The sequence below is a fragment of the Lates calcarifer genome, linkage group LG4 (assembly GCF_001640805.2).
Source record: "Lates calcarifer isolate ASB-BC8 linkage group LG4, TLL_Latcal_v3, whole genome shotgun sequence".
Lineage (NCBI taxonomy): Eukaryota > Metazoa > Chordata > Actinopteri > Centropomidae > Lates > Lates calcarifer.
This window is the reverse complement of record NC_066836.1, coordinates 15,163,176-15,187,157: the sequence shown is the minus strand read 5'-3', so window position 1 is coordinate 15,187,157 and position 23,982 is coordinate 15,163,176. Positions and strand designations below refer to the sequence as shown.

General features: G+C 43.9%; 4 protein-coding genes across 4 annotated transcripts; 3 read left to right on the top strand and 1 right to left on the bottom strand.

The window, feature by feature from the left end:
- Positions 1-54: 54 nt before the first annotated feature.
- On the top strand, positions 55-5,659 carry stap2a (signal transducing adaptor family member 2a). The gene is made up of 11 exons (XM_018676950.2): positions 55-360; positions 1,350-1,421; positions 1,521-1,640; positions 1,748-1,804; positions 1,901-2,052; positions 2,157-2,288; positions 2,399-2,468; positions 3,811-3,913; positions 3,998-4,093; positions 4,175-4,303; positions 4,389-5,659. The coding sequence occupies exons 1-11, from the start codon at positions 253-255 to the stop codon at positions 4,442-4,444; spliced, it is 1,095 nt and encodes a 364-aa protein (XP_018532466.1). The 5' UTR covers positions 55-252; the 3' UTR covers positions 4,445-5,659.
- A 907-nt stretch (positions 5,660-6,566) lies between these two features.
- On the top strand, positions 6,567-13,246 carry sema4e (semaphorin 4e). Its single transcript, XM_018676948.2, has 16 exons — positions 6,567-6,890; positions 7,016-7,071; positions 8,119-8,431; positions 8,572-8,717; positions 9,306-9,368; positions 9,451-9,549; positions 9,664-9,763; positions 9,866-9,976; positions 10,090-10,241; positions 10,404-10,582; positions 10,700-10,856; positions 11,029-11,251; positions 11,403-11,518; positions 11,603-11,760; positions 11,849-11,901; positions 12,038-13,246. The coding sequence occupies exons 3-16, from the start codon at positions 8,323-8,325 to the stop codon at positions 12,694-12,696; spliced, it is 2,325 nt and encodes a 774-aa protein (XP_018532464.1). The 5' UTR covers positions 6,567-6,890; positions 7,016-7,071; positions 8,119-8,322; the 3' UTR covers positions 12,697-13,246.
- Positions 13,247-13,427: 181 nt separating this feature from the next.
- cactin lies at positions 13,428-18,592 on the bottom strand. Its single transcript, XM_018676947.2, has 10 exons — positions 18,233-18,592; positions 17,188-17,809; positions 16,977-17,072; positions 16,737-16,882; positions 16,383-16,545; positions 15,496-15,610; positions 15,097-15,289; positions 14,792-14,914; positions 14,240-14,616; positions 13,428-14,131 (listed from the first exon to the last, which is right to left on the bottom strand). The coding sequence occupies exons 1-10, from the start codon at positions 18,535-18,537 to the stop codon at positions 13,641-13,643; spliced, it is 2,631 nt and encodes an 876-aa protein (XP_018532463.1). The 5' UTR covers positions 18,538-18,592; the 3' UTR covers positions 13,428-13,640.
- Positions 18,593-19,121: 529 nt separating this feature from the next.
- Positions 19,122-23,982, top strand: LOC108883610 (ubiquitin-conjugating enzyme E2 R1). Its single transcript, XM_018676949.2, has 5 exons — positions 19,122-19,957; positions 20,463-20,549; positions 20,704-20,801; positions 21,907-22,041; positions 22,148-23,982. Exons 1-5 carry the CDS (start codon positions 19,772-19,774, stop codon positions 22,356-22,358), a joined length of 717 nt encoding a protein of 238 aa, XP_018532465.1. The 5' UTR covers positions 19,122-19,771; the 3' UTR covers positions 22,359-23,982.

Sequence of the window (23,982 nt, the reverse complement as noted above, 5' to 3'; positions counted from 1 at the left end):
CCATCTATTTACATTTGCACAATTGCTCTTTTTTTCTCAGTAAACATCTCGATATTTTTGGACATTTATCCCCCAACCACACAATTTTTTAAATCTGCACAACCACCCGTCTGCAGGAACCCCCAGACACAGCAGGCTACACCAGCCAGCTGTTGGATTACAGCCACAGCACTATCTCATCGGGGGGAAGGCGTGTCACTCCCCCGAATTACTCAGATCCCCTTTGTCCTCGGTGCCCAGCCAGCGACACTCATGGCGGCTGCACCCGTCAGACAGCGCTCCGGGCCAGGGGGACCCCGGGCGCAGCTCCCGCCCTGCTACTACGAAGGATACCTGGAGAAGCGAGGACCGAAAGAAAAGGTAGGTTCGCCCGGTGCGGATCAAGTGCTATGATTGTCATCAGTGCATGTTGTAGATAGTAGCGGTCGGTGTGCGTGTTATATGTATGTGCATATACGGACCGTACACCGGCTGATCCCCCCCCCCCTCCGCCCCGTCCATTCCCAGAGAGCTGTCAACTTCCTTATTGTGGCAGAATGGGCGAGGCGAGACTACACTGCTGGTGGGGATTTTTTCCACATAGCGGAATCACAGATTTGTCTTCTTTTTTTTTTTTTCTTTGAGCAGTTCAGTCTGCTCTTCCAAGATACTGACAGGGAGCGATTGCAACAGTTTATGAACGAACCACGATGTAAAAATCGTGGAAACCTTATTGCTGTCAAAGCGTTGCATTTCATTTCAAATAACATCACATGGGCAGTTTCTGCCTGTGTATCTTTATAACAAGTCGTCTACTGCATGTCACAAACAGTATGTCTGCCAAGCATTCTCATCATCCAGGATTCAATGCTGACTCTGTACAAACACTCCTCTTCTGGCATATTGTTCTGACAGCCAGGTCTCCGAGGTACATTTCCAATATCTCAAATACAAAGTTACTCTCATTCAAACTGACAATATCACTCAAGGGTTTCCTTTTTGTTTTTGTTTTTTTGAGCAGTGTTTTTTAGTCATATGTAAGGTGATAAATGAAGAATGGGACACCTCCCCACCCACACAGCCCCCCCCTCTCATTAGGCTCATTTAAAAGCAATTCAGACATGTAATGTGAGCGCGGCTCAGGTGCAGGATATTTCAGTGATCCATGGTCTCAGACTGACAGCAGCTGAGGCTCACTCCCTCAGCCAGTCTCTTGGGACAGGAAATGCGAGGGTGATAAAAGCGGAAATGTCCATTACACAGATGTGACAAACAGCGCAGTTGTTGTCACAGCTTTCTCCCCCTTTTTACACCCCCTCACCCCAACCCCTCCACCCACACCCACATCTGCTTATCTCCATGTGTGACAGGCATCCAGGCGACTGTGGACCTGCCTCTGCGGGAATTCTTTGTATTTCTTCAATAACGCCAAGGACACTCATGTAAGTCTTAGATTGTGTACGTGCTGTTTGTTTTGCATCATAGTGGGTTGACACTGAAACATATTTGTGTGTGTGTGTGTGTGTGTGTGTGTGTTACAGTATGTGGAGAAGCTGGACCTCAGTGGATTTGTGTCCCTGAAAGACGACTGCAGCCGGGACAGAAACCTGGAGGCGGCCAGACTCATCCTGCGCATGAAGGATGGGGAAACCAAACTTACAGTAATGCTGACACACACACACACACACACACACACACACACACACACACACACACACTTAAATGAACTCTGTTTTGCAAGGTGTAAATGTGCTGTTGTCTTTTCCAGGCACCTAACTTAGAATCAAGGGAGCTGTGGAAAGGTTTCCTCTACTCTGTCGTAGATGTAAGTATTCATCTTTTTTGCACACCCGCATCCCTCCACCACTGTTTCTCTCCTGTGCTGTTTAATAAGAAATTTCGCCCTCCTGTCCAATCGCAGCTCAATGTACCGTCCTGTCTCACGTTGCTGCCGGGCCAGCTGCAGATGCTGAAGGAGGTGGTGGACAAAGAAAGGTCCAGGCGACGAACTCGCACTCCCACACGCGCTCCTCCCTCCCCGCTCTCCGTGCCTTTAGTAGGAGAGATTCCACCGTGAGTGTTGTCCTCTGTGTTGAGAGAACTGTAGCTGTTTTACTGTGTGAACGTATGTGTTATCATTTCTAACGTGTGTTTGTGTGTGTGCGCGCATCATGCAGGTGTTTTCGACCCGTGTCCCGAACAGAGGCTGAGGTCCTTCTAGAGAGACACCCAGACTGCGGCAACATGTTGCTCCGTCCAGGAAGAGACGGATGCTCGCTGGCTGTCACAACTCGACAAGACCTCAACGGGTAAAAACACCTGCTGAACATCTGGACACCACAGCTGCAAGCATCGTAGACAGATGCCATCTTCACTGCAAGATGTATATACTCTCTGTTTGTTTTGTTTTTTTGCTCAGGTCGGTGTTCAGACATTACCGTGTGACTCAGAGGGACCAAGGTGGATATGTAATTGATGTAGAGAATCCTGTAAGTATAGCAGATACAGTTTACATTTTACAACATAATTATGTTATTCCCAGTTTATAATTTAATAACAAAATGATGTTTTTATTGGAGGAACATTGGGTTAACCTTTAACACTGCAAATGAGTAGGCCCAAAGAACAAACCTCTCCAAAAATATGTGACAACAACTTTTATTAAAGCAAAACTTCAAACAACTGTGTATTCCCTCTAAGATGCTTACCTAAGCAAAGCTCCTGTCAACACAAACTTTGTGCCAGTCAGAAATACTGGCAGTTCACTTTTGTTGGGTCTTTGTGTGTTGCTGTCAGTGAATGGCAGCAACGTTATAGTTGGCCTACTTGTTTAGACCCTTTTCAGATTGTGGCTGTTGCACTTGGTCACCTGTGTTACTGTTTTTGTTGTAGAAACACACAGTAACATTTGTTTTGTTTAGTTCTGTGGTATGTGTTCACCTCATGGTGGTAGCCATTTTGCGTCTGGTGGGAGTGGCACCCACTGGTATGGCTACTTGTGTGTTGGCTGCTCTTTCTTAAAGCCAGTGGCAGTGACTTACATTTTTTCAGCAGCTGTCCCAATTATGATGTGCTGTAAATACAGGTGTTGTTTTTCACCTTTTCCTCAGTCATCAGTGAGGTGCACCTGTGCTGTGAATGAAGTTCTTAAAAGCTCCTGGGTCAACATCAGAAGGGAGAGGCTTCTAGCATGAGGATTGTTGGTCTTGGTGCCTCTCAGCCTGGGGTCACAAAGTTAAAACGTTGTGTGTTTTAACTTTGTGACAATGGATTTGATTCTAATAGTAGTATTTTAGTGTTACAGGGCTGCACAAAGGTGGGGTGTAACATCTGACACCAGTTACAATATTTTAATTCAGGATGATGAGATGTCAGTGCTCTTTCTACATTTTTTAAATCTGTATACCACACTGTGTGTAACTCATCAGAATCAGTGTTTAATAGTACAGGACCGCGACACCAGTCTGGTGTATGTTGGATTGATGGCTCCCTACCATTAGTTAAATATTTGAAGAGACAGAAATCACACACTGGAGCAGATGGGGGTAGTAAAATATTTGATGCTGCAAATCTCTCATTTCTCTGTCTTGTTTGCTGTCAGATTAAAATTTACTAACTAACTAAATATGGCTGTATCCTCACATAAATTCATATTTTCTTATGTTTTCTAAGTGTTTTCAGGGTGTGTGAGGACATGGCAACAATTCAGCACAGAAGATCTTGTGAACAATGACTGAAAAAGTCACATAATTCGAGAATATTTTGAGATTACAACACTCAGTAATGTCTGTATGTAAATGTATCAATAATACAACAGATGTCCTCTTACAGATTCCCTGTGCTACACTTCATGAGGTCATCGATGCCCTGGTGGAGAAGACAGCAGGAACTCTACAACCTTTCCTACTGGAGGAGCCGTATGAGGAGAATATCAGTGAGAAAGACTTTTTCTATCCTTCCCTTTTTTTCTCTTATAATTAATCTGAGTCCAACCATGTTTTTTTTGTGTCATCATCAGCATATGTTTCTGCCAATGATGAAAATGGAGAAAGGATCCTCCACACTGCCCCCACCAGCCCCCTGCCAAAGGCTCCTGCCCTGCCTCCAAAACAAGGTTTGTCTCTTTAACACAAAGCACATACAGGCAGTCACAGACAGACCAACAACAATGGCCACTGCTTTCATTCTGGCGCAGATCGTTGGTCCAGTAGTCCCCTGTCCAGGTCCCCCGCCCCAGACCGTCGTATCCTGACCTCACCAGTGCCGGCCTCGCCTACCAACCCAATGAGACGACTCATTCTCTCCCCTTCACCTCTTGCACAGAGTGAGTAGATAATGGAGCTGACCTCACCTACAGCAGTTCCTCCGCAATTCTTTCAGTTCAAAGTGTGTCTTGTGTCCCTCCGCAGCGCTCAACGAGGAGCTCAAAATGAAACTGGAGAAGAGACGAGCCAGTCAGGAGTGACTCAACTCAAGAGGAACAACGTCCTGTCACAGCGTACTCACTCTTCAGTGCCAGACCCCTTCTCACCGCAGCTATGTACTCATCCTGTGCCTTCTAGGTGGAAGACAAGGGACTACAAATACCGCCACTTTCTTTCAGTGCTTTGTCCACATGCATGAAACTGTTTACAGACTGCCTCAGAGCAACAAAAAAATACTACAAAAAATTATTTTTGCCCAGAGTACAAACCACAATAAGTATTACTGGCAGCTAAAACCTACTGGAGAAGCACTGACACATTCTGGACCACCAACTGAGCCTGATGTTTTCCTGTCTGAGCCCTGTGTCTGTGTGCTGACCTGCTTATGTTACCGCTGCGCCTGAGACAATTTATCTGCTCTGAAAGTAAAATAAAGCAGGCGTGCTTAGGTTTCAGCTTGGTAATTCTCCTCATCCACCTTGTGACATGACTGAGGAAAAAAAAAATCATCTGAACATAGTTGAGCTGGCCAGAGGCTGAAACCCGCACAACCTCTGCCTGCTGCTCTGAGTGCTATTTGTGATTGATAAGCAACCATGAATATGTTGTTGATTCAAAGACACAGCTGTGGTTCGTTTAAAAGCCAACTTGAACTGTATCATTGGTGCTTATTTTAAAAGTGTTTCCTTATTCTCTGCTACTGTGTATGTGCTATTGTACGGTGCTATGACTCAACAGTGCTTGGAAACTCCAGGCGATTTCTGTTCCTCTTCAAGAAAATCAATCTACTGTATGTGAGGGTGCCCTCTAGTGGAATGGCTGTCGACTGAACCCTTGTTATCAGCACACTGCAGTCCTTGGGTATTAACACTAGTGCCAGACCTTTGGCATAGACAAACCCTTTTATGTTGCAGACTGAACCTGGCAAAGGCGTTTGGCTTTATCACAGTATTACACCACGCCCTACCTCTTTACCTTCAATAGCAAAATTAGCATTTGTTACAGATCTGAGGGTGTTTCAACAATAACAACTTGTATTTCTACATGGGTAACTTCTGACATTTCTGTCAAGTAGTCAGTCCTTGCAGATTTGTTGTGTCTGAGTACTAGTGTCAAAATGTGATCAACTGACTCGTGAAGTGTTTTTTTTTTACAATGAACAGCTTCTTGTATGTTTGTACAATATGTGATGTGTCTAATTGATCACTATCAAAGAATAGTGTTTGTTAGATATTGAGGGCATTAAATTGTTTTGCATGGGTCTTCATTGTTCCTGGTCATGAACTTTTTCTTTCTCAAAAATGGACCTTTTTTGTGTGCGTGTGTGACAAATTCTTAGGAATAAGTCTTCAGTTGAAAACATGACTTCCTGTGACAGCAGGAGAATGAGGAAATTAGATTATATCAGAATAAATCGATACCATGAGTGGATGTTTTTTTTTTTTTTAAAAAGATAATCCATTAAATTTTTACCACAGATAGAGGAGATAAACTGTGTTTACCTAAGTCCAAATTATTTTTTTTCCCCAGTTTAGCATGGAGGGGAGTGTATTTTTTAGTTTTCCGTATTCCTTCAGTTTAAATAAGTTTCCATGATCTCAGAAAAAAAGGTTAAAGTCAGTAAACGATAGGAGGGGGGATGAGTGGGAGATGCTTTTGCCCTTGTTAGCAAAATGACCAAAATGCATCCCCTTTGTTAAACTGAAGTGTTGAATTTCGACCTTATTAGTAGGTTACTTTTGATGAAGCAAGCTTTGGTGTTATTGTATTTGACTGTTTTAGTGCCATAAGTCTGTCCTGAGGGCAAAATACCAGACATTTTGCATGACGTTATGTTGCAATCACCTACAACATCTGAAAAGTTGACTCCACTATATGCAAATAAGTAGGTTAATATATATTATGCATATGATAGGCTATTCGTTTGCAGGTGCAATATGATTATAACAGCTATGATGATAATATCAGAATAGGTTAAATAATCCGTCCTATTCAACACACCAGTGAGTAACGTTGCTCCATCACTCCTGTTTGAACATGTTTATTCTAGTACAAAACCAAAACATACGCCCTGTACACCAGCCATCTGCTTTCATCATTTCCCTCGCCCATCTTTTATCAGCTGTGCCCTCTGCCGAAACATAAAAGCATGCGGGCACAATGAAAACTCAATCAGACCAGAGATCAGCGCCCTCCGCCGTCTCAGCAGCAGTTTGAGGGAGGTTAAAAAAAAACGTGCGGAGCCAACCAGAGCAGCAGCAGCAGCCATTCAGATCCTTTTCACCGCGGGGTGTGAGTGCTGAGGGTCTCTGTACAATAACGGGTGACCGCTGTGTCTTTGAGAGGACCGACACAGACAGACTGACTGCTGAGCCTTTAGAGAGGAGTTTTTTTCCACTGTGGTCTGTGGTTCAGAGAAATGAACCTACAGAGTTTCTGAAGGAAGTTGCAAGCTAGCGCGAGTCCAAGTTTCACATGTATTAGCAGGTACTAGCTGCGCCTGTGTCGGGTTTATTGCTCTGCCTCACAGATTTATATATACTGTGACTTAGTTTTACTACCAACGTGTGAGTTAATGAAGTGGTGATGATTTAGAAATTGCGGTTAAACAGGTGTTGGGACTATTTCTAATGGAGGTCTCCGCAGTCTTGGGCGTGTCTGTGCACAGGTAAGTGATTAACTTTGATAGTGTTTGTCGACGGTTAATCTGCTGCTCTTTGTGCTCTTTGCTAGCACGTTTATCTCAACTTTTTGGGGGTAAATTTGAGCTTAAACCTTAATTAAATGCAGTAAAATAACAAATTCGCCTGTAAATAAACTAAAACAACTCACTAGCTTACTCTTACTTTGCTCAGTGTCGCGTTATTAACTTTAACAACTCTAAAGCTTCAAGCCAAACTTGCTTGTTATTGCTACAGGAGGCATTTGGCGCATTAATACGAAAGCCAAGGTGCAGTGTGTGTGTTGTGTGTTGTGTGTGTGAGAGTGTAGACTGGTGTTGAGTGAAGCTGGCTACGGCCCCAGGGCCAAATATGTGAACCATCTTATCGGGGCTGCATTCTCTGACATGCCGCAGCTCATCAGTAAAACAGAGCACACCTCTATTTGGTAATGAGGCACCTTCAGTACACACCCACCCAGCAGGTTGTAGTAACTAACACCGCCGGACAGGACCACTTAAAACAACAGCTGTCATTCTATTAGAGCACTGTAATTACACGGGAAGCAAGTCCAGACGTTTTGTTGTGGGGTAACAGTGACTGAAACCAACATGTTTCCTGTCAGAGTGTGTAGGAGTTTTAGCAACAGACTTGGTTGGTGCTCGTCTCCTCACTCATCCACACTGCTCTCTCTTGGCACGCTCAGTGAATCTCTCATTGTGTGCTTGTGTTTGGTGCTGCAGGAGAGCTGAGGTTGACATCCCTGCACCCTGCTGAATGCCTTTCATGGCCCTGCATTAACATCACTATGGCACTGACAGAATTACTGCCGTGCTGACTTTAGCTCACTCTGTCCTTTCTGGCCATTCCTCTACTGTTTTTTTTTTCTTTCTGGTGTTGTTGTTGTTTCTTTCACTTTGTTTTGTAACGCGGCTTTAATATTTCTCCTCACATCTCCCATCCTCCCTTTTTATTTGGTGTTTTGCTTTTTCTCTGTCAGGTCTCACGTGTTTGGTGAATTGATTGTGATATCCGTCCAACCTTGTCTCTTTCAGCCCTCCTCGTCTTTGTTTCTTTGGTCTGTGCCATCTATCTCACCATGGACGGCCTGCTGAGCGGGGCCAGTAAAGGGGCCGGGGTTCTTCAGTCAGCACAGACCTCATCACGTCATAGATGCCACTCGCTGTCGTTACCCCTGTATGACTGACTGTTAGGGAAACAATAAAGCTTAAATTCCTCTTAACTTGAACAAAGGAGCCATGCATCCGCTGCTGTCCCTCAGTGTCTTCTGGCTGCTCCCCCTGGCCTTGATGCTGGAAGAAGACTCACCACTGGATTCTGTTCCCCGCAGATCTGTGCCCTATAACAGTGAGTACGGCTATCTGTCTTGTGTAACCTTGGCTTACAGCGTGCCAGCTCACACTCTGTCTGAGTTGGGACAGACTCATTGTGAAACAAGGTTTAATACCTGGTGATTGTTAAATGAATCAGTCACATCCTGTCTCTAGTGGTCAACGTTCACCAGTTTCATGAGAAGGGTGTGTCCAACTACTCCACCATGTTGTTGAGAGAAGACCTGGATCTGCTAGTGCTGGGCGCCAGGGAGGCGGTGTATGCTCTTGACCTCAAAGACATCTCCAAGAAACTTGCTTCGGTAAGAACGCCTTTGTTAACACTGCCGCTAAGGCCAGTTCTGTCTTGGAGCAGCGCCCATTAATTGTTATCATTTGTCAACTTTAGAAGTTCCTTATCAAAGATTTCTTGGACGAGAGTGGCAAAGTTTGTAAGGACAGACTTGCTTATACTGTGAATTATTTCCTATACTGTGAATTTTCTATATTTATTACTTCTTAGCTTATATTTGCATATTCTATTTTATACTTAGTTTGTTATTTATTCTGTAATTGGCTTGCACCGGGACCAGAATATCCTATTTCATTTCACCTCATATTCACATGTGTTGGAATGACAATAAAGCTCCTTGAATCCTTGAATCCTTATCGTGCAAGACTCTTTGCCCTGAACCAAGCCTCTCAGGCAGCAGTTGCCCTCAGGTTTTAATCTGATCCCAAGAAGCTCTGTGCTCTGGAAAAAGTGCTGCCTGACAGGCTCTGCTCAGGGCAACAAGGACCCTCATCACATTTTAGTGTCGCATTCACCATCTCTGCCATAGAAAAACACTTAAAAAAAGAAAAAAAAATTGTGGAGAATTGTGTAACTAAAACTGTTGCCACTCTTTTAGGTGAAATGGGAAGTGACACAACAACAGAAAGATGAATGTAAAAACAAAGGCAAAGATCCTGAGGTGGGTCCTTTTAACTTTTGCTAATTAGAACTGACTGTGTGTTGAGCAGATGTAGTCATTGCTTTTTAAATTGCCTTTGCAGACGGAGTGCCTTAACTATATAAGGATCCTGCATAAGATGGAGGATGACAGGATGTATGTGTGTGGAACCAATGCATTCGATCCAGAGTGTGATTACATGGTGAGATGAATTCAGAGCCACATGTCGTACTGTACAAACTGAATGGGGAAAAAATGCTTTGTAATTTTTCCATCAGATCGTTCACAGGATTAAATGGTGTGTCTATCTGTGCAGACCTATACAGATGGAAAGCTGACTCTTCAGAAGAAACAAGATGATGGCAAAGGGAAGTGTCCATTTGATCCTTTCCAGAGATATGCCTCCATCATGGTTGGTGAGTAGCTGTCAAATAACAGATAAGACATTTTCAGAGATGGTTTAATGAAGCAAAATGTTTTTCATTTACGTCTCTATGTTCACTGTCTCATTTTATAAGATAACAACCTGTACTCAGCCACTTCAATGAACTTCCTGGGCTCTGAACCCGTCCTGATGCGCAGCTCTCCTGTCTCCATACGCACTGAGTTCAAGAGTTCCTGGCTTAACGGTAAGATGTGATAGTATTATTTAGGATTGTCTCTGTCTCTGAACTGAACTCTCTCAGCTTGGCTTGGTTTGTAGCTGAGTCAAAGTTAATGTTTTTTCTTATTTCTATGCCAGAGCCCAGCTTTGTTTCCATGGTTCAGATGCCAGAGAGTGATAAAAGTGAGGAGGGAGATGATGACAAGGTTTACCTGTTCTTCAGTGAAACAGCTGTGGAGTGCGACTGCTACAACAAACTGGTGGTCTCCCGTGTGGCTCGCGTCTGCAAGGTGATAAAGACTTTACCATGCACGCTGCTCTGTTTCCCAACACAACAGAAGTATATAAACAACACTTCCTCACGTGTTCTTATTCCGCCCTTTCTGTTGTTGGCTGGCCTTGATGGGGCATCCCGTTTTTTCTGGCGTTACGGTGTCCATCTGTGCTCACAGGGGGATCTTGGAGGTCAGAGGACTTTGCAGAAGAAGTGGACATCCTTCCTGAAGGCCAGACTGGACTGCCCAGTGCTGGATTCCCAGCTGCCATACATTATCCAGGACACTTACCTCTGGTGTGACCCCCAGCAGCACTGGAAGGAGTGTTTGTTCTACGCTATCTTCACACCACAGGCGTACGTTGTGAATTAACAAATGTACAAATGTGTTTGTGTCGGGGGGGGTGCTTTTTCTTTAATGGTCTTTGGCACAACACTTGGCTCACATTTTCTGTGTGTGTTTGTGTGTTTCAGGGACACATCAGACCTGTCTGCAGTGTGTGCGTACCGGGTATCCGACATCAGCAGAGTGTTTGCAGAGGGGAAGTACAAGACTCCAGTCCCCGTAGAAACCTCTTTTGTTAAGTGGGTGATGTATAGCGGAGATGTCCCAGTCCCCCGGCCTGGAGCTGTGAGTCTGCCCACTATTCAGCGTGTGTGTCTGTGTGTGTCTGTGTGTGTTAGAAACAAAACAAAATCTCAGAAAGCAACTCTTTTTACGAGTGGCTCAGCAGGAAACTGATTCCTTTTGTACTTTGACTCCGTTGTTCTCCCTCTCTTTCCTTCCCCTCTTCTCTCGCCAGTGCATAAACAATGAGGCTCGTAAAGCGGGTATAACTAAGACCCTGGACCTCCCAGACCGTACCCTTCAATTTATCAAAGATAAGCCCCTCATGGACCAGGCTATCCAGCCAATAGACAACAAGCCTCTGCTGGTGCAAAGGGGATCTGCATTTACACGCATCATAGTCAACGAAGTGCAGGCTGCAGATGGCAACAAGTACAAAGTGATGTTCATAGGCACAGGTGCGTGTTCAGGGTTGCAACAGTGCAGCACTCTGCAACTTCCTATATTTAACTGTGCTGCTTTTGATAACCCAGCAACGTAAGTGTTATGCATACAGCCATATGTGTCAGCTTATAAATATAGCATGTCTCTGTTGTTTTCTACAAAAAGAGGAAGGCACCATGCTGAAAGCGGTGAACTACGATGGAGAGATGTTCATCATAGAGGAAATGCAACTTTTCCAGCTGCCAGAGGAAATCAAGATACTGAAATCTTCTAATGTCACGGTAATTTAAAACCCTGCCATAGTCAAGTTAATGGCATATTACTTTGAAATCATTATTCAATGTATGTGTGTTCAATGTGTACAGGGTCAGATCTATGCAGGCTCAGACTACGGAGCAGTACAGATACCACTGGCCAGCTGTTACAGGTCCTCATCCTGTATGGACTGTGTTCTAGCCCGAGACCCATACTGTGGCTGGGACAAAGTTGATAAAAAATGCATTGCTGTTTCTGACTCACAAAGGTAGGCGGCTGTCTCAACATGTAGCGCAAGCAGTGTTGATGTCAGGTCTGTCCAAACTAAATTTCAGTTGTTGTTTCTTCTGCTTCAGAGAGCTTATCCAAAGTGTGAAAGAAGGAAATGCCTCAATTTGCCCAGCTGCTGGTGAGTTAGTGAACACTTTAGCCAGCGCAGTATGACCAGTGCTTCCACCTTCACTTAAAAGAATCAGAATTTAGGTTGACATTTAGGTTGACTGTGGGTTGAAAATGCAAACGTGAAGATTCTGTTTTGTTTTCAGATCCTGTTAAACCCATTGATCGGTCCATCTGGACCGGTGGTAACATGAAGCTCAGTTGCCCTGCACCTTCCAACTTGGCAAAAACCACATGGGAGCGGGACAACCAGCCTCTTAACCCTTCAGCTCGGCTTCAGCTACTACAAGACGGACTGCTTATACTCAACGCTTCAGACAGCGATGGTGGTCGGTACCGCTGCCAGTCTGTGGAGCGCTCCAAAACTGAAGAGTACACAACCACTGTGGCTGAGTACCAGGTCAGTATAACCTCAGACAAGGATCGTCATATATTGTTCCCAGAAGCCCAGAAGGATGGCCCCTCTGTAGCTGGACTTCAGGCTGTAGTCGCGCTCTTAGTTGTTGCTCTTCTCATCCTTCTGGCCTGGAACTTTTATAAAGGCCACATACCTCTTCCCTGGAACTGTGGAAAGAAGAATAGTGAACAATCTCAAGAGTCCCATGAGGAGAGGGGTCTGAATTCTAGTGTGACCTTTCAAGAGGTACAGAGGCCTGTACCAGTAGAGGACAAGCCCCTGGTGTCTGGAAGAGACAGTGGTAGTAATAACAACCACTCTGGAAGGGCAGCAGAAATCAGTGCTGCAGGGGAGGAGACTGTGAACCTACCATCTCTGCAGTACATTGATGATGACTCAGAAATTTGAAAATGACAAGCAGATTACTCAGTTTACCCCTGAGCACAGTTCAAGTTAAAAAGATTAAAGGGAATGCCACAAACCCTCTTGTTTCTAAGCACAATGACTGGAGTCAGCAGTTCAGATGTGATATTTGAGAACTGAAATGTCAACTTTCACAGCCTAAACAGAAAGTTGGGAGTACATTTGATTAATTGATTTGAGTGTCCTGCACCTTTCTGGTGCCCAGCCCATATGGAATTACAGAAAACTTAAGTGTCTCAGGAGCATAAGAGCGTCCCAAGTGATCAAAATTGTGTTTTCAGAGACTATAAACTGTTGAGACTGAACACACCAAAAGACTGAGACATGCTGGAATTTCTGCTTTACCTTTTGTTTTGTTTTAATACAATTGTGTCCATTTAAAAGTATGTTTTTAGCTTCTTACTAATTGTTGCAAATCCTGTCTTGTAAAGACTGGTATGATTTTCACAGGGAATTTACAATAACTGAAATTGAGCCATTTTCATGTCTAACCTCTAGATTTTGCTTTGTTGTATTAAACCTTTTCTACTTGGTCCGCCTGCTGTTTCAGTGTACATAAATATAGCCAGCAGGATTTACTAGTTTTCTGCAAGACTGGTCTTGAGAAGAATGTGAAGAACAGATGTGGAAGTTACTTGCAGTTCTTTTTTTGTTAGGTATTATGACAGTTCAGTTTTGAAGATATAGATGTGAGTTTTACCCAGTGACAGCTTGCATAGAGTAAAAAAAGGGGGAAAATCTTTAATATGTATTTTTCAAACGACATTACAATTTACTTTTTCAGACAACAGTAGAGAACAGAACAAACTGATTTTCTGAAAGAGCAGCTGAAGCAATACAACAATGCTCACTGACTGTACAGCCTAAACTATACACTGTGAATAGTAAAAACTCAGTGATTGGTCTTGGTCCATCCTGGTGCGTGGTGTCTATCTCCTGTAGCGGTACCTCTTGAAGTGGAACCACAGCTGGAAGATCCCGTTGGCGAACTGACAGCGGAAGCCGTGTCGGTGCGAGTACTCCCACTCCCTGTTCACAATCTTGAAGGCAATGTCCTCGTACGGCGGACCTGCGTGGAACCTTAAAATACCAAAGTCCTTGTTGTCGGGACTGGGCTCAAGGAAGTACTGCGGGGTGGAGCGCTTGTCAATCAGGTCCGGGTAGAAGATGTTGAACTTGTATCCCTGAACTATCTTGGGCGGAGGGTTGTCGAAGTCATAATGCGTCTGGTTGTATTTGTTCCACTCGAAGCCCGTGTGGACCCGGTTGAAGAAGCGGGGTTTCCTGGGACGATATTTGTCTGCCCACAGGTACATCTTCCCCGTGACTGGGAACTCCACGCTGAACTGCGCCTCGTCGTTGCCCATGCCCTCTCTGGCTCGACGTACGAAGGCATCCTCTGCACTCTCATTAGCGTCGCCTGAGAGAGAAGTCAAACAAGCAACAGTCAGTGAAACATCTACATCACATATTTTATACATCAAGAATTGGTTTCCTCAACAGTTCTACTGCTTGCATGGTCTCATACCTGTAACCTGTAGCTGTCTGCGTGCCAGCTGCAGCCTGTGTATGTCCTCCTCTGGGGTAATCGTGTGTGTGTCCAGAGGCAGCTCAGAAGGCATGAGCAGCGTAGGACTGTAGCGCCCTGAGTCGTACTCCGCCTGGCTCTGCTGGATCAGGTCCTCCTCCGTCAGCACAGCCTCCACCGCCTCACCCTTCTCCTCGTCCTTCCCGTCACCGTCTTCTCCGCCATCCTCATCTTGGTTTCCTGCTGTGGACGGGCCTGCCTCTTCTTCTTCATCTTCCATTGCTTTGTTCTTTCTTTTTGTGGAGGACGATGATGATGATGACTGTCCAGGTTCTTCTGTTGCGGTCTCCTTAGTCCGCTCTCCTGCTCTCTCCCTGCTGTTACAAAAACATTTGGGGTTATTTTCCTTTCATACATCCTCAAAAGAATTGCAGAAGTGAGAATTAACATGGTGTGAAGTGAAATCTGAACTTCAGGTCACAGTAACTGACCGGGCCACCTGGTCTATACAGTTTCTGGATGTGTGCAGTGTGTGGTCTCCAGGTAACTTACTCATCTTCGTCATCTTGCGGCTCCTCTTTGATGATGGGGAACAAAGGTTCACTCTCCACTCCCTGTTCCTGTTTCAACTTGAACAGCTTCTGACGCAGCACATCTTGATGTCGCTCTCTCAACCTGGGACATAAAATTGTAGTTTTACTCTCGTGTCCACTGCTGGGTTACTGGGCATTCAACCATCCGTATATTGTACCATCTTGCTACAGATTTACATTTGGTAAAGTGCAAAAGTTGTTCTCAAATTACGCATTTAAACTACTTCAAGAGCAGAGGAAGAACAGGTGTTCCCATATGCGTACCTGGCTCTGGCCATGTAGACCCTGACTTGCTGCAGCAGACTCTCCCAGTAGCCGATATCAAGATTGGATCCTCCAGCTCGGATCTTTGACTCAATGTTCAGGTGCAGCGCCTGCAACTGGCTGTATGTTTTTCCTTTGAACACAGTCTGTACGTCAGTGCTCACAGCTGTGTTGATGCCCTCACGACGATCTCCTGAGGTTTCAAAGTGGTTGAATCAAAGAGAAAAAAATATAAATGAGGTTGCACGTAGCTTCCTGCTACACTCATCACAGAAGCTAAATAGGACAGAAGTTTCCACATGACAACACATGCAACTTCAAATTTAACAACACAGCAGAAGATAAAGACAACCTGAGTATAAAACCTCTGTTTGATGATATTATGGGAAAATTACATACCTGGTCCTTTCCCAGAAGCCTCCAGTTTTCTCAGTTTGCTGATCTCGTCCTCAGTGATGGTCGTCATGTCTCTCCAGAAGTCCACGTTCTTGCCTTGCTCCAATTCCATATAAACCTACCAGTGTAACAGCGCTCTTACAGTGAATCACGTACAGATGGAGTTCATTTACACAACAATGGTGTAAAGCAACTAATAACATGGCCTCTGTTATGGGTAGAGTCATAACATCTCTCATGAGTTTATACTTAGAGCGGAGTTATCACTCAAGGTCAATATTGTGTTTGTATATTACTGTATTGTTTTATAGTGACATAACATTGATTTCATGTCCAAATGAATAAGTAAATTTAAACAAAATCTATCAGTGTGACACCTCAAATATGCCAGAAGCAATATTTTTGGAAAATTTGGAGATTTGGCGCCGCCCAGTGGCACTTTAAACGAAAAAAGATCGATCTGATTCAGGGACCCAGAAATGCTTGTGTTGAAAGAAACAGGCTGATTATGGGTGGAAATAGTGTCATTTTTTTACAAATAAAAACTTGTACCATCAGAATAATTTGAAAGATGCTGTAATGATGTTGAAAAGTTCTTTCAAACCTCAACTTGACCAGATTGTGAGGCGATTACCAAACTCATACAATTTCAGAGGAATTGCTAAGGAAGTGATTCAAAACTAATCACGAGTCGAGTTTGTTCATTTCAACATGATGCTTTTTTGCAGGTTCATATTCATTATGTATTATATAAGAGTTAAAAGACACTGCAATATTTATAATGCACTTCCGTTATTACATCTCCCCTGTGAAAGCAATGCTCTGTTATTAGAGCTATTCTAAGCTACAGCTACACAACATTGACTCTTGAATGTAACACAGCAACACACCTTAATGTCCTCCAGCAGATCATCCATGTCAGTGACTGTGAGCCCGTTGAGGAAGGTGTAAGGTTCATGCATCTCCACAGCAAGATCGTCATCCTCTGCACTGATGTACTTTGCCAAAAGGTCAATGGGCTTGGCACGACCATCACGAATTCGGATCTTAGACCTAAACACATGGCACACAAGGATGTTAAGACAGTGTATGTATTCGGGAACTATTGTAGAAGCCTGGAACTTAACTGAAACTGTGCAAACAAACTGATCACACACGGTAAATGATATCACTACAGAAATCCTCTGACATAAAAAGTGGAGGCTGCTTATGTGGAAATACAGTAACTGTTGCTGCAAACTAACCTGAGTTTGGCCTGATGCAAATGGAAGTTGTCTTCCTGCTCAGCCCAGGTTTTGAAATGCTCTGCCTCTTTCTCTCTCTGCAGCATCTCCAGCTCTGTCTCTCTCATGGCTTTCTCTCGCTCCCTCTCCAGACGAAGCTGTTTCACCTAGATAGATGCAGTTATAATGATTAATGAAAGGACTGGTCCTCACAACTGTGACATTATACTGCCAAATGAAAAACTACCCTTCTGCTCATACCTTCTGCAGCTCCCTGCGATTCTCCTCCTGGATACGTTTATTCCTTTCTTTAAGCTCCTTTTCTCCAAGATGGCCGATACCTTTCTTATCCAACGCCTGAAAAAACGCACACACCAAAAAAATATCTAGAATGAGATATAATATTTAAGCCAAGTTATGACAGGACACTTATGTGTCTGAGTTAATCAACAGCTACTGCTCTTCAACTCACCTTCTGCCATTTGAATGTGCCTAACAAGTTGTTGTCACCAAAGGGATTGTCTGCATTGGTGTACCCCATGTACTCCTCACTCCAGCCCATCTTCTCTCTCCTTTTCTTCTCCTTTGCTTCCTTCTTGGCCAGTCTTCTGGCCCTCTTCTCTTCTGGCGTCTCCAGAGCTTTCATCATTTCTCTCTGTTTTTTCCTCTCCTCCTTTTCTTTCACTGCGTGGCCCCTGTGATCAGACCCTGAGCTATCAGACGACTCAGGTGAACTGGAGCGCTGCCTCCCCCGATCTCTGCCAGCCCTCTCTCTGCTTCTTTCACTCCTCCCTCGCTCCTTGTCTTCACTCCTCTTCCTCCGCTCTCGGCTTTTGTCTCTCGCTCTTTTTCTTTCCCTTTCTCTGCTGCTGCTCTTCCGCCTCTCTCTATCTCTGTCCCGCTCCCTTCTCTGTCTGTCTCTGGCTGGACTCCTTCTGTCGGGACTTCTCCGTCTTCTTCTTTCTCTATCGCTGCTTCCACTGCGGGAGTCAGAGTTGGACTGGGATCTCCCCCTTCTCCTCTCTTGAGATGTTCTTCTCTGGTTCTCCATTTCCTTTCTCCTCCTCCTCATTTTGGGATCATCTGAATCAGAACTGAGACAAAAAATAGTAATTAGTACATTTTTGCTCACTGATGAGCATCCATGTATTGGAGACTACATACAGGCTGTCAAGTGTAAACTGAAAACAGAACACTTTATCGACTGGCTGCGACTGATAACACTATTATATATGTTTTAATTGTTCGATTGGTCCTTTGAAACACAGGTACCAGGGACTCACTGAACAGCAGAACTGATAGTGAGTGGATTATCCGAGGTAAATAAAATAACTTTGACTGGATTGCGTAATGGTATGGTGTGTATGAGGAGGTGATTACATACAAGTAGATTCTCAAAGTACCTGGTATAGTAGCCAGATGATAATAATGAATCGCTGCGTAACTAGAGCCGGAAAACGTATAAATCATTGCACACCAATACTAACCAGCTGGCACCAGACAGCGAGAACAGTTACCTGGACGACCCACTCCTCGACTTGCTCCTGGGGCGGTGTGGTCCTCGTCCTCTGTCGCTCTCAGAGCCGCTTCGGGAACCTGGATGGTCCCTGTGTTGAGGCCGACGTCTGGCAGGGGAGCCATCGCTGGAGTCCCTGCTATCGGACCGTGCTCGACCGCGGGCGGTTCTTTTCGCGTCCGTAGACCGACTGCGGCCTCTCCTGTCTTCCGGGGAACGAGACCTGCTTACTCTGGACCTGTTCCGCCGACCCCGGCTCCGGCTTCTGGACTTAGAGCAGGACCGACGTCGTGATTTCGAACCCATCACGAACTTTCTGCGCGGGGTCCTTACGGCACTCTGTCGCGTAAATAAGAGGTAACAGATAAAAACGGATTGCTGTCTTCACAATATAAATATAACGTATGTGTTCGCAGAACGTTAAATGAAGCAAGTGAACGTCTACTTCGGCCTCTAACACGTTTAATAAAAAATACGAAAGGTTGTCTGGTTTCGAAAATAGGTACACAGGCAGGAGAAAGCCACCTTAAAGGACCTTTTTCCAATGTGGCGCATATTCCAAGCGCATAGATTGAGAAGATTAAAAAAACATATAAATACCTCTTAAATTTAACCTCAGTTTTTACAGCATGTTAGACATTCAATATCAACTTACGATCGCTTATATGTGATCCCGTGTTAAAATAATTTGATAGTGAAAATAGGTCAGAGCAGCTTTTCAGAAACACAAACATTCGTGTCTTCGTGACGTCAGTTAATTGGCAAATGTAGTTCTCTGAATTCACTTTTAAATAAAGTATTTAAGATATAAAGGTCACAACTAAACTAATCCCCCCTGGTTACATAAGATGTAATGCAACCGAGCCGATGTATACGACATCGTGTGGCTTCTTGGTTGCTTTCAGGGGAAGAGGTAATGTTTACAAGTTTAATTGAACTACAAAAACCAAGCGGCACAGGGCGCCATTGCCTGTTTTGAGGGGAGAGGAGACTCCTTTCAGCAACATTATTCTTCACCCAGTCTAGTGTTAGGACGTTATTTACTACATTTCTGATTAGACCACACCATTAGTTGTGCTTTCTCTTCTATTCCGGCTCTCGTAAGGAGTTAGAAACTGTTGGTGACACGGTAAACTCGTCTTTAGCTGCTCGGTCAGGTACAGTTTGTTAGCTAGCTTACATTAGCCGACCGCGACCAGTAGATTTACGGCTTATATCCGTGACTGCCCTACCAGGTAGATCAACTAAAGCTGGAGGCGCCGGTCAGCCACAATGGTTTGGTCAATTCACCAATTTCTGGTTGTTGACATTGGCAAATAATTCATCTGTTTTGGGAACAAATCAACGCAACCTTTGTTCGGCTTGTGCGCAGCCTGGCTGGTTTGGCCTGTTTCATTGTCTCCGAACATCGAGAACACACAAGTTGTTTTTCAGTGTCGGTAGGTTGTTTGGCTAGTTAGGCTAACACTAGCCGCGTTCGTGTAAACAAAACCCCGTCAGCTGTCGACTCCAGATAATCTTGAAAGCTACCTAGTGCAGTATGGCGCAACACGACCCCTCTCATGTAGCCAGTTCACAGAAAGCACTCATGTTGGAGATGAAGAGCCTTCAGGAGGAGCCTGTCGAGGGATTCAAAATAACACTGGTGGATGAGGCTGATCTGTACAATTGGGAAGTGGCCATTTTCGGACCCCCAAACACTCATTATGAAGGGGGTTATTTTAAGGTAAGAACAGAATACCACTTTATTGAAAACTGTCTTTGGCAGTGCATTAAAACATACAGCACACAGTGACAGCAGTGTCAGTGTGGTGCCTTCAAGTAGTAAAACACAATATGCTAATTTAAGAGAACACGAGAAACTCAAGGGAAAAAGTTTCTCGGAATTGTGCAATCCTGTGGGTAGGTATATAAACTCTCCTAGGATACACAGAGCCTTCCTGTTTACCATCCAGTCCAAAAAAGGCCACATCTGGCTCTGTTGCCACCTGAGCTGAACCTTTCTCCACTGTCTAGTTGCCATACTGTACCATGCAGTGACATAACAGCTTTATTTACTTGCTCCAAAGCAGTGGTTTGAGCAGACAGAATACATACATTTCTGAAAAACATAATTCACATTCACAAAGTTAACTCTTAAGGGCACCACTCATATGCTGGCACCATCAAAAACAATCAGATAGTAGCAATACAGTACACAGCTACATGTAAAGGTCTGTTTTGTGTCCTAGGCACGGATCAAGTTCCCCATAGACTATCCGTACTCCCCACCTGCCTTCCGGTTCCTCACCAAGATGTGGCACCCCAACATCTATGAGGTGTGGTATCACAGCCTAGCTCATTTTTACTTTCAATCTAACAGTTTTGCCATGCTTGTGTGTTCTCTTATCATTGTCTATAACTTAAATAGCCATCCTCCAGCGATCGCATGATGCATTAGATAGTAAAAGGAGTTGATTTCCTCTGTTTTAGAATGGAGATGTGTGTATTTCTATATTGCACCCTCCAGTGGACGACCCTCAGAGCGGAGAGCTGCCTTCAGAGAGATGGAATCCCACCCAGAATGTCCGGTTAGCACTCTCCCTCATTATCTCTCCTCACATGTCTCTCCTTTCTGGGTACCTCCCTGCTTTGTATTCTCTTGGCTGCCTTAATAATTAACTTGACCCATACCCTTATCACATGACATTTGTCTTCAGCAGTGTCTCTTCAGAAACCAACACCGAATCCATTTCTGTTGTTTGATTGTTGTCCATTATTTGTAGGACTGCATAATATTTAGTTATTACAGCTCAATTTAAACTGTAAAATATTTTTAATTCCTTCCTTGAAGCGGCCACCACAACAAAAATAGCAATCAAAACTGCGACATAACTGAACCCACTTTTATACCATGTGCAGTCACAAACAGTTAATTATAATAGTGAAGAAAATAATTAGATTTAGGCTGCAGTCATGTTTAGAGCAGGAGTCTTGTTTTAAAGCTTGTTTAGTTTAATATTGGAGGCTTTGTTGTTTCATTTATAGATAAGCACAGAAATAATTGGAAATTTAATTTTCAGTTTATATTGAAAAGAAAGAAACAACACACAAGTGAAGTTATTTTTTTCCAGTTCTTGTAGTTGTGGGTGTAGCACAGGTGTGATTAATGACATTAACAATGGCTGCATTTCATTCAGTCAAAATGTCTGCTGTGGGAAAAATGTCTTTTTCCATCGTAGTTACACTGTCCATCAACACTGTGCAACAGTTCCTAATGTTGCCTGAGATATTATTAAATTCTACATCTACCCTGTGTTCAAACACGAGGGGGGAAGAATATTTTAAACACATTTCAGTATAATACAGTCCAGTGCAACACCACCACCACAACCTCAGTATTAAACATAGAATATAGGCAGAGCTGTTGTACTGGATTGCATTAGATTGTATGGGTGTATCTAATAGAATGGCCAGGGAGTGTATGTTCTGCTTTGGCTTCAGTATTTGCACTACAGCAAAATGATATCCATAAGTAGTATATAAGCATGTAATGAATTGTTTATAACACACTATGTAGCTGTAAGCAGATATAAGTATTTATTAATGTATTGTAAAGAGCTGTAACTCTTGTGGGCAGTGGGCAGTGTTTTACAGTGTTTAACACTTGCTGCTCACCTTTGTGTTTTCCTCCAGCACCATTTTACTGAGTGTGATCTCACTGCTGAATGAACCCAACACCTTCTCTCCTGCTAATGTGGACGCCTCCGTCATGTACCGTAAATGGAGGGACAGCAAGGGCAAGGACCGGGAATATGTAGAAATCATCAGGTAAAATGTCAAACACTATTATGATGGTACACCAAATCTGAAGAAGCCCTATCTGAAGAACCACTGTTGTGTCACTAACTGTATATGTTCTTTATATTTCCCTCAGGAAACAGGTTATGGCCACCAAAGCGGAAGCTGAGCGCGACGGTGTGAAAGTCCCCACCACGCTGGCCGAGTACTGCGTCCGTACGCGTGTCCCGGCTCCCGACGAGGGCTCTGACCTCTTCTATGACTATTACTACGATGATGACGATGTGGAGGGTGAAGATGGCGACTGCTGCTACGACGAGGACGACTCGGGCAATGAGGAGTCGTGACATGGTTTTTCGACGGCGCCTCCAATCTAGCTGACATATGCTTTGAAGCTTCCCACTTTCAAACCAATGAAAAGAGCAGTTTTTCCCTAAATCTCTGAATTATTCTCGGAGGTTTAAATTGATGCATCGTTGTGGAAGGGTCAGTCCTGGTAAGATTTGCACCAGCACAAAAGTCACCAGTTTTGCAAACAGTTTCCATCATCACCTAAAACCTTACTTTGAGAGAATAACTTCAACTGTCGCGTAACCTTATTGAGTTGTTCAGTCCCCTGTACAGTGTAAGGTATTGTTGGAGTTATACCACTGTCAACAATAGCAACATTTGCACTGGTGCAAACGCTTCCAAACTTTACTCAGCCTCTCTCTTGCATATCTTTATTTCCCTAATTGTAACTGGATGTTGCTCACCAGTAGTTGGTCTGAGTGACCGACGAATGAAGAGGACTTCAAGCAGCCTGTTGTTTGTTGTTGAGCAGCGCGCTGCAAACATATAGAATCTGACATTTTCACAGTCTGTCTCGCTTCAAAAGGGCAGGACATGAATTGACACGGGACGGTGTTTTTCAAAGTTCCTGTGCATGCCAGAACAACTTTGAAAGCTTTGTGTCTCTTTTTACTGGTGGACAGTTTACCCCACACCGTGATCTGATCTCAGCTCGGCGATAACAAGCACTTGCGACAATGGAGCACTCTCTTGTCTGAGGGGATCGTGTGGCGAGCCGAGTCAGCGGATCGAAATCCTCATGTGAACACTTTTGCTAACATGAAATTGATCTTTGCTGTGTTTCTTCTAGTTTACTGTTGGATGTGTTTTCTCTGTCATTTTGAGTGTGGGGTTATGTTATTTGAAGTAGCTCAGACGTAAGAGTCGTGTAGGATGACCGAGTTTTTCGGGAGGTGGGGGGTGGGGTGGTCGGGCGGAACTAATTACTGATCAGATCTGTATTTCCTCCACAGGTTTACTCTCAGAGTGTCCTGAAGGAGCCAAAGAAACCAGTGTAAAAGAAAGCCCAAAATATTTTATGACTGTTTGTTGTATTTTTGTCTTTGTTTGCTCTCTTGCAAGCTTTCTTATTTTCGTCTCTTTCTTAGGGTAGACATTATGCCTGCAGCCTCTGCTTGAGAATGATTTTTTGTGATGAGATTATTAGGTTTAATTGGCAAAAAAAAGTTCTCCTGTAGGAAAAGTGTCTGTCTTAAGGTGTTGTTGCAGTATCAGTCAGGATTATCAAAGTGAAGTGAAGAAGAAGAAGGAGGCCATCATGTTTTATTTACATCTCTTTGTGTTCACTGAGAGTGGACGGGTTTTGATATAATTTTTAGAGTGTATGGGTGTCCTCTGTGTGTATTGTTGCATCAGCAATATTGATTGTTTGATTTACTTAAATTGGGACTTCATACTGAATTTCTCAGGATAATGAATTACACATGATGAAACAACTCAAACAAGCAAATATTTTCCTCTGCAGGTGGTCTTCAGCGTTGGTTTACAGCTTCAGCAGGAACCATAACTGATATGCACATGTAGCTGTATGGATGATCACCATATTGTTTTATTCACCTGTGGTTATTTTTTATTTTCGGCTATTTAAAACTGAAAAATAAAGATTTATTGGACAAAAGA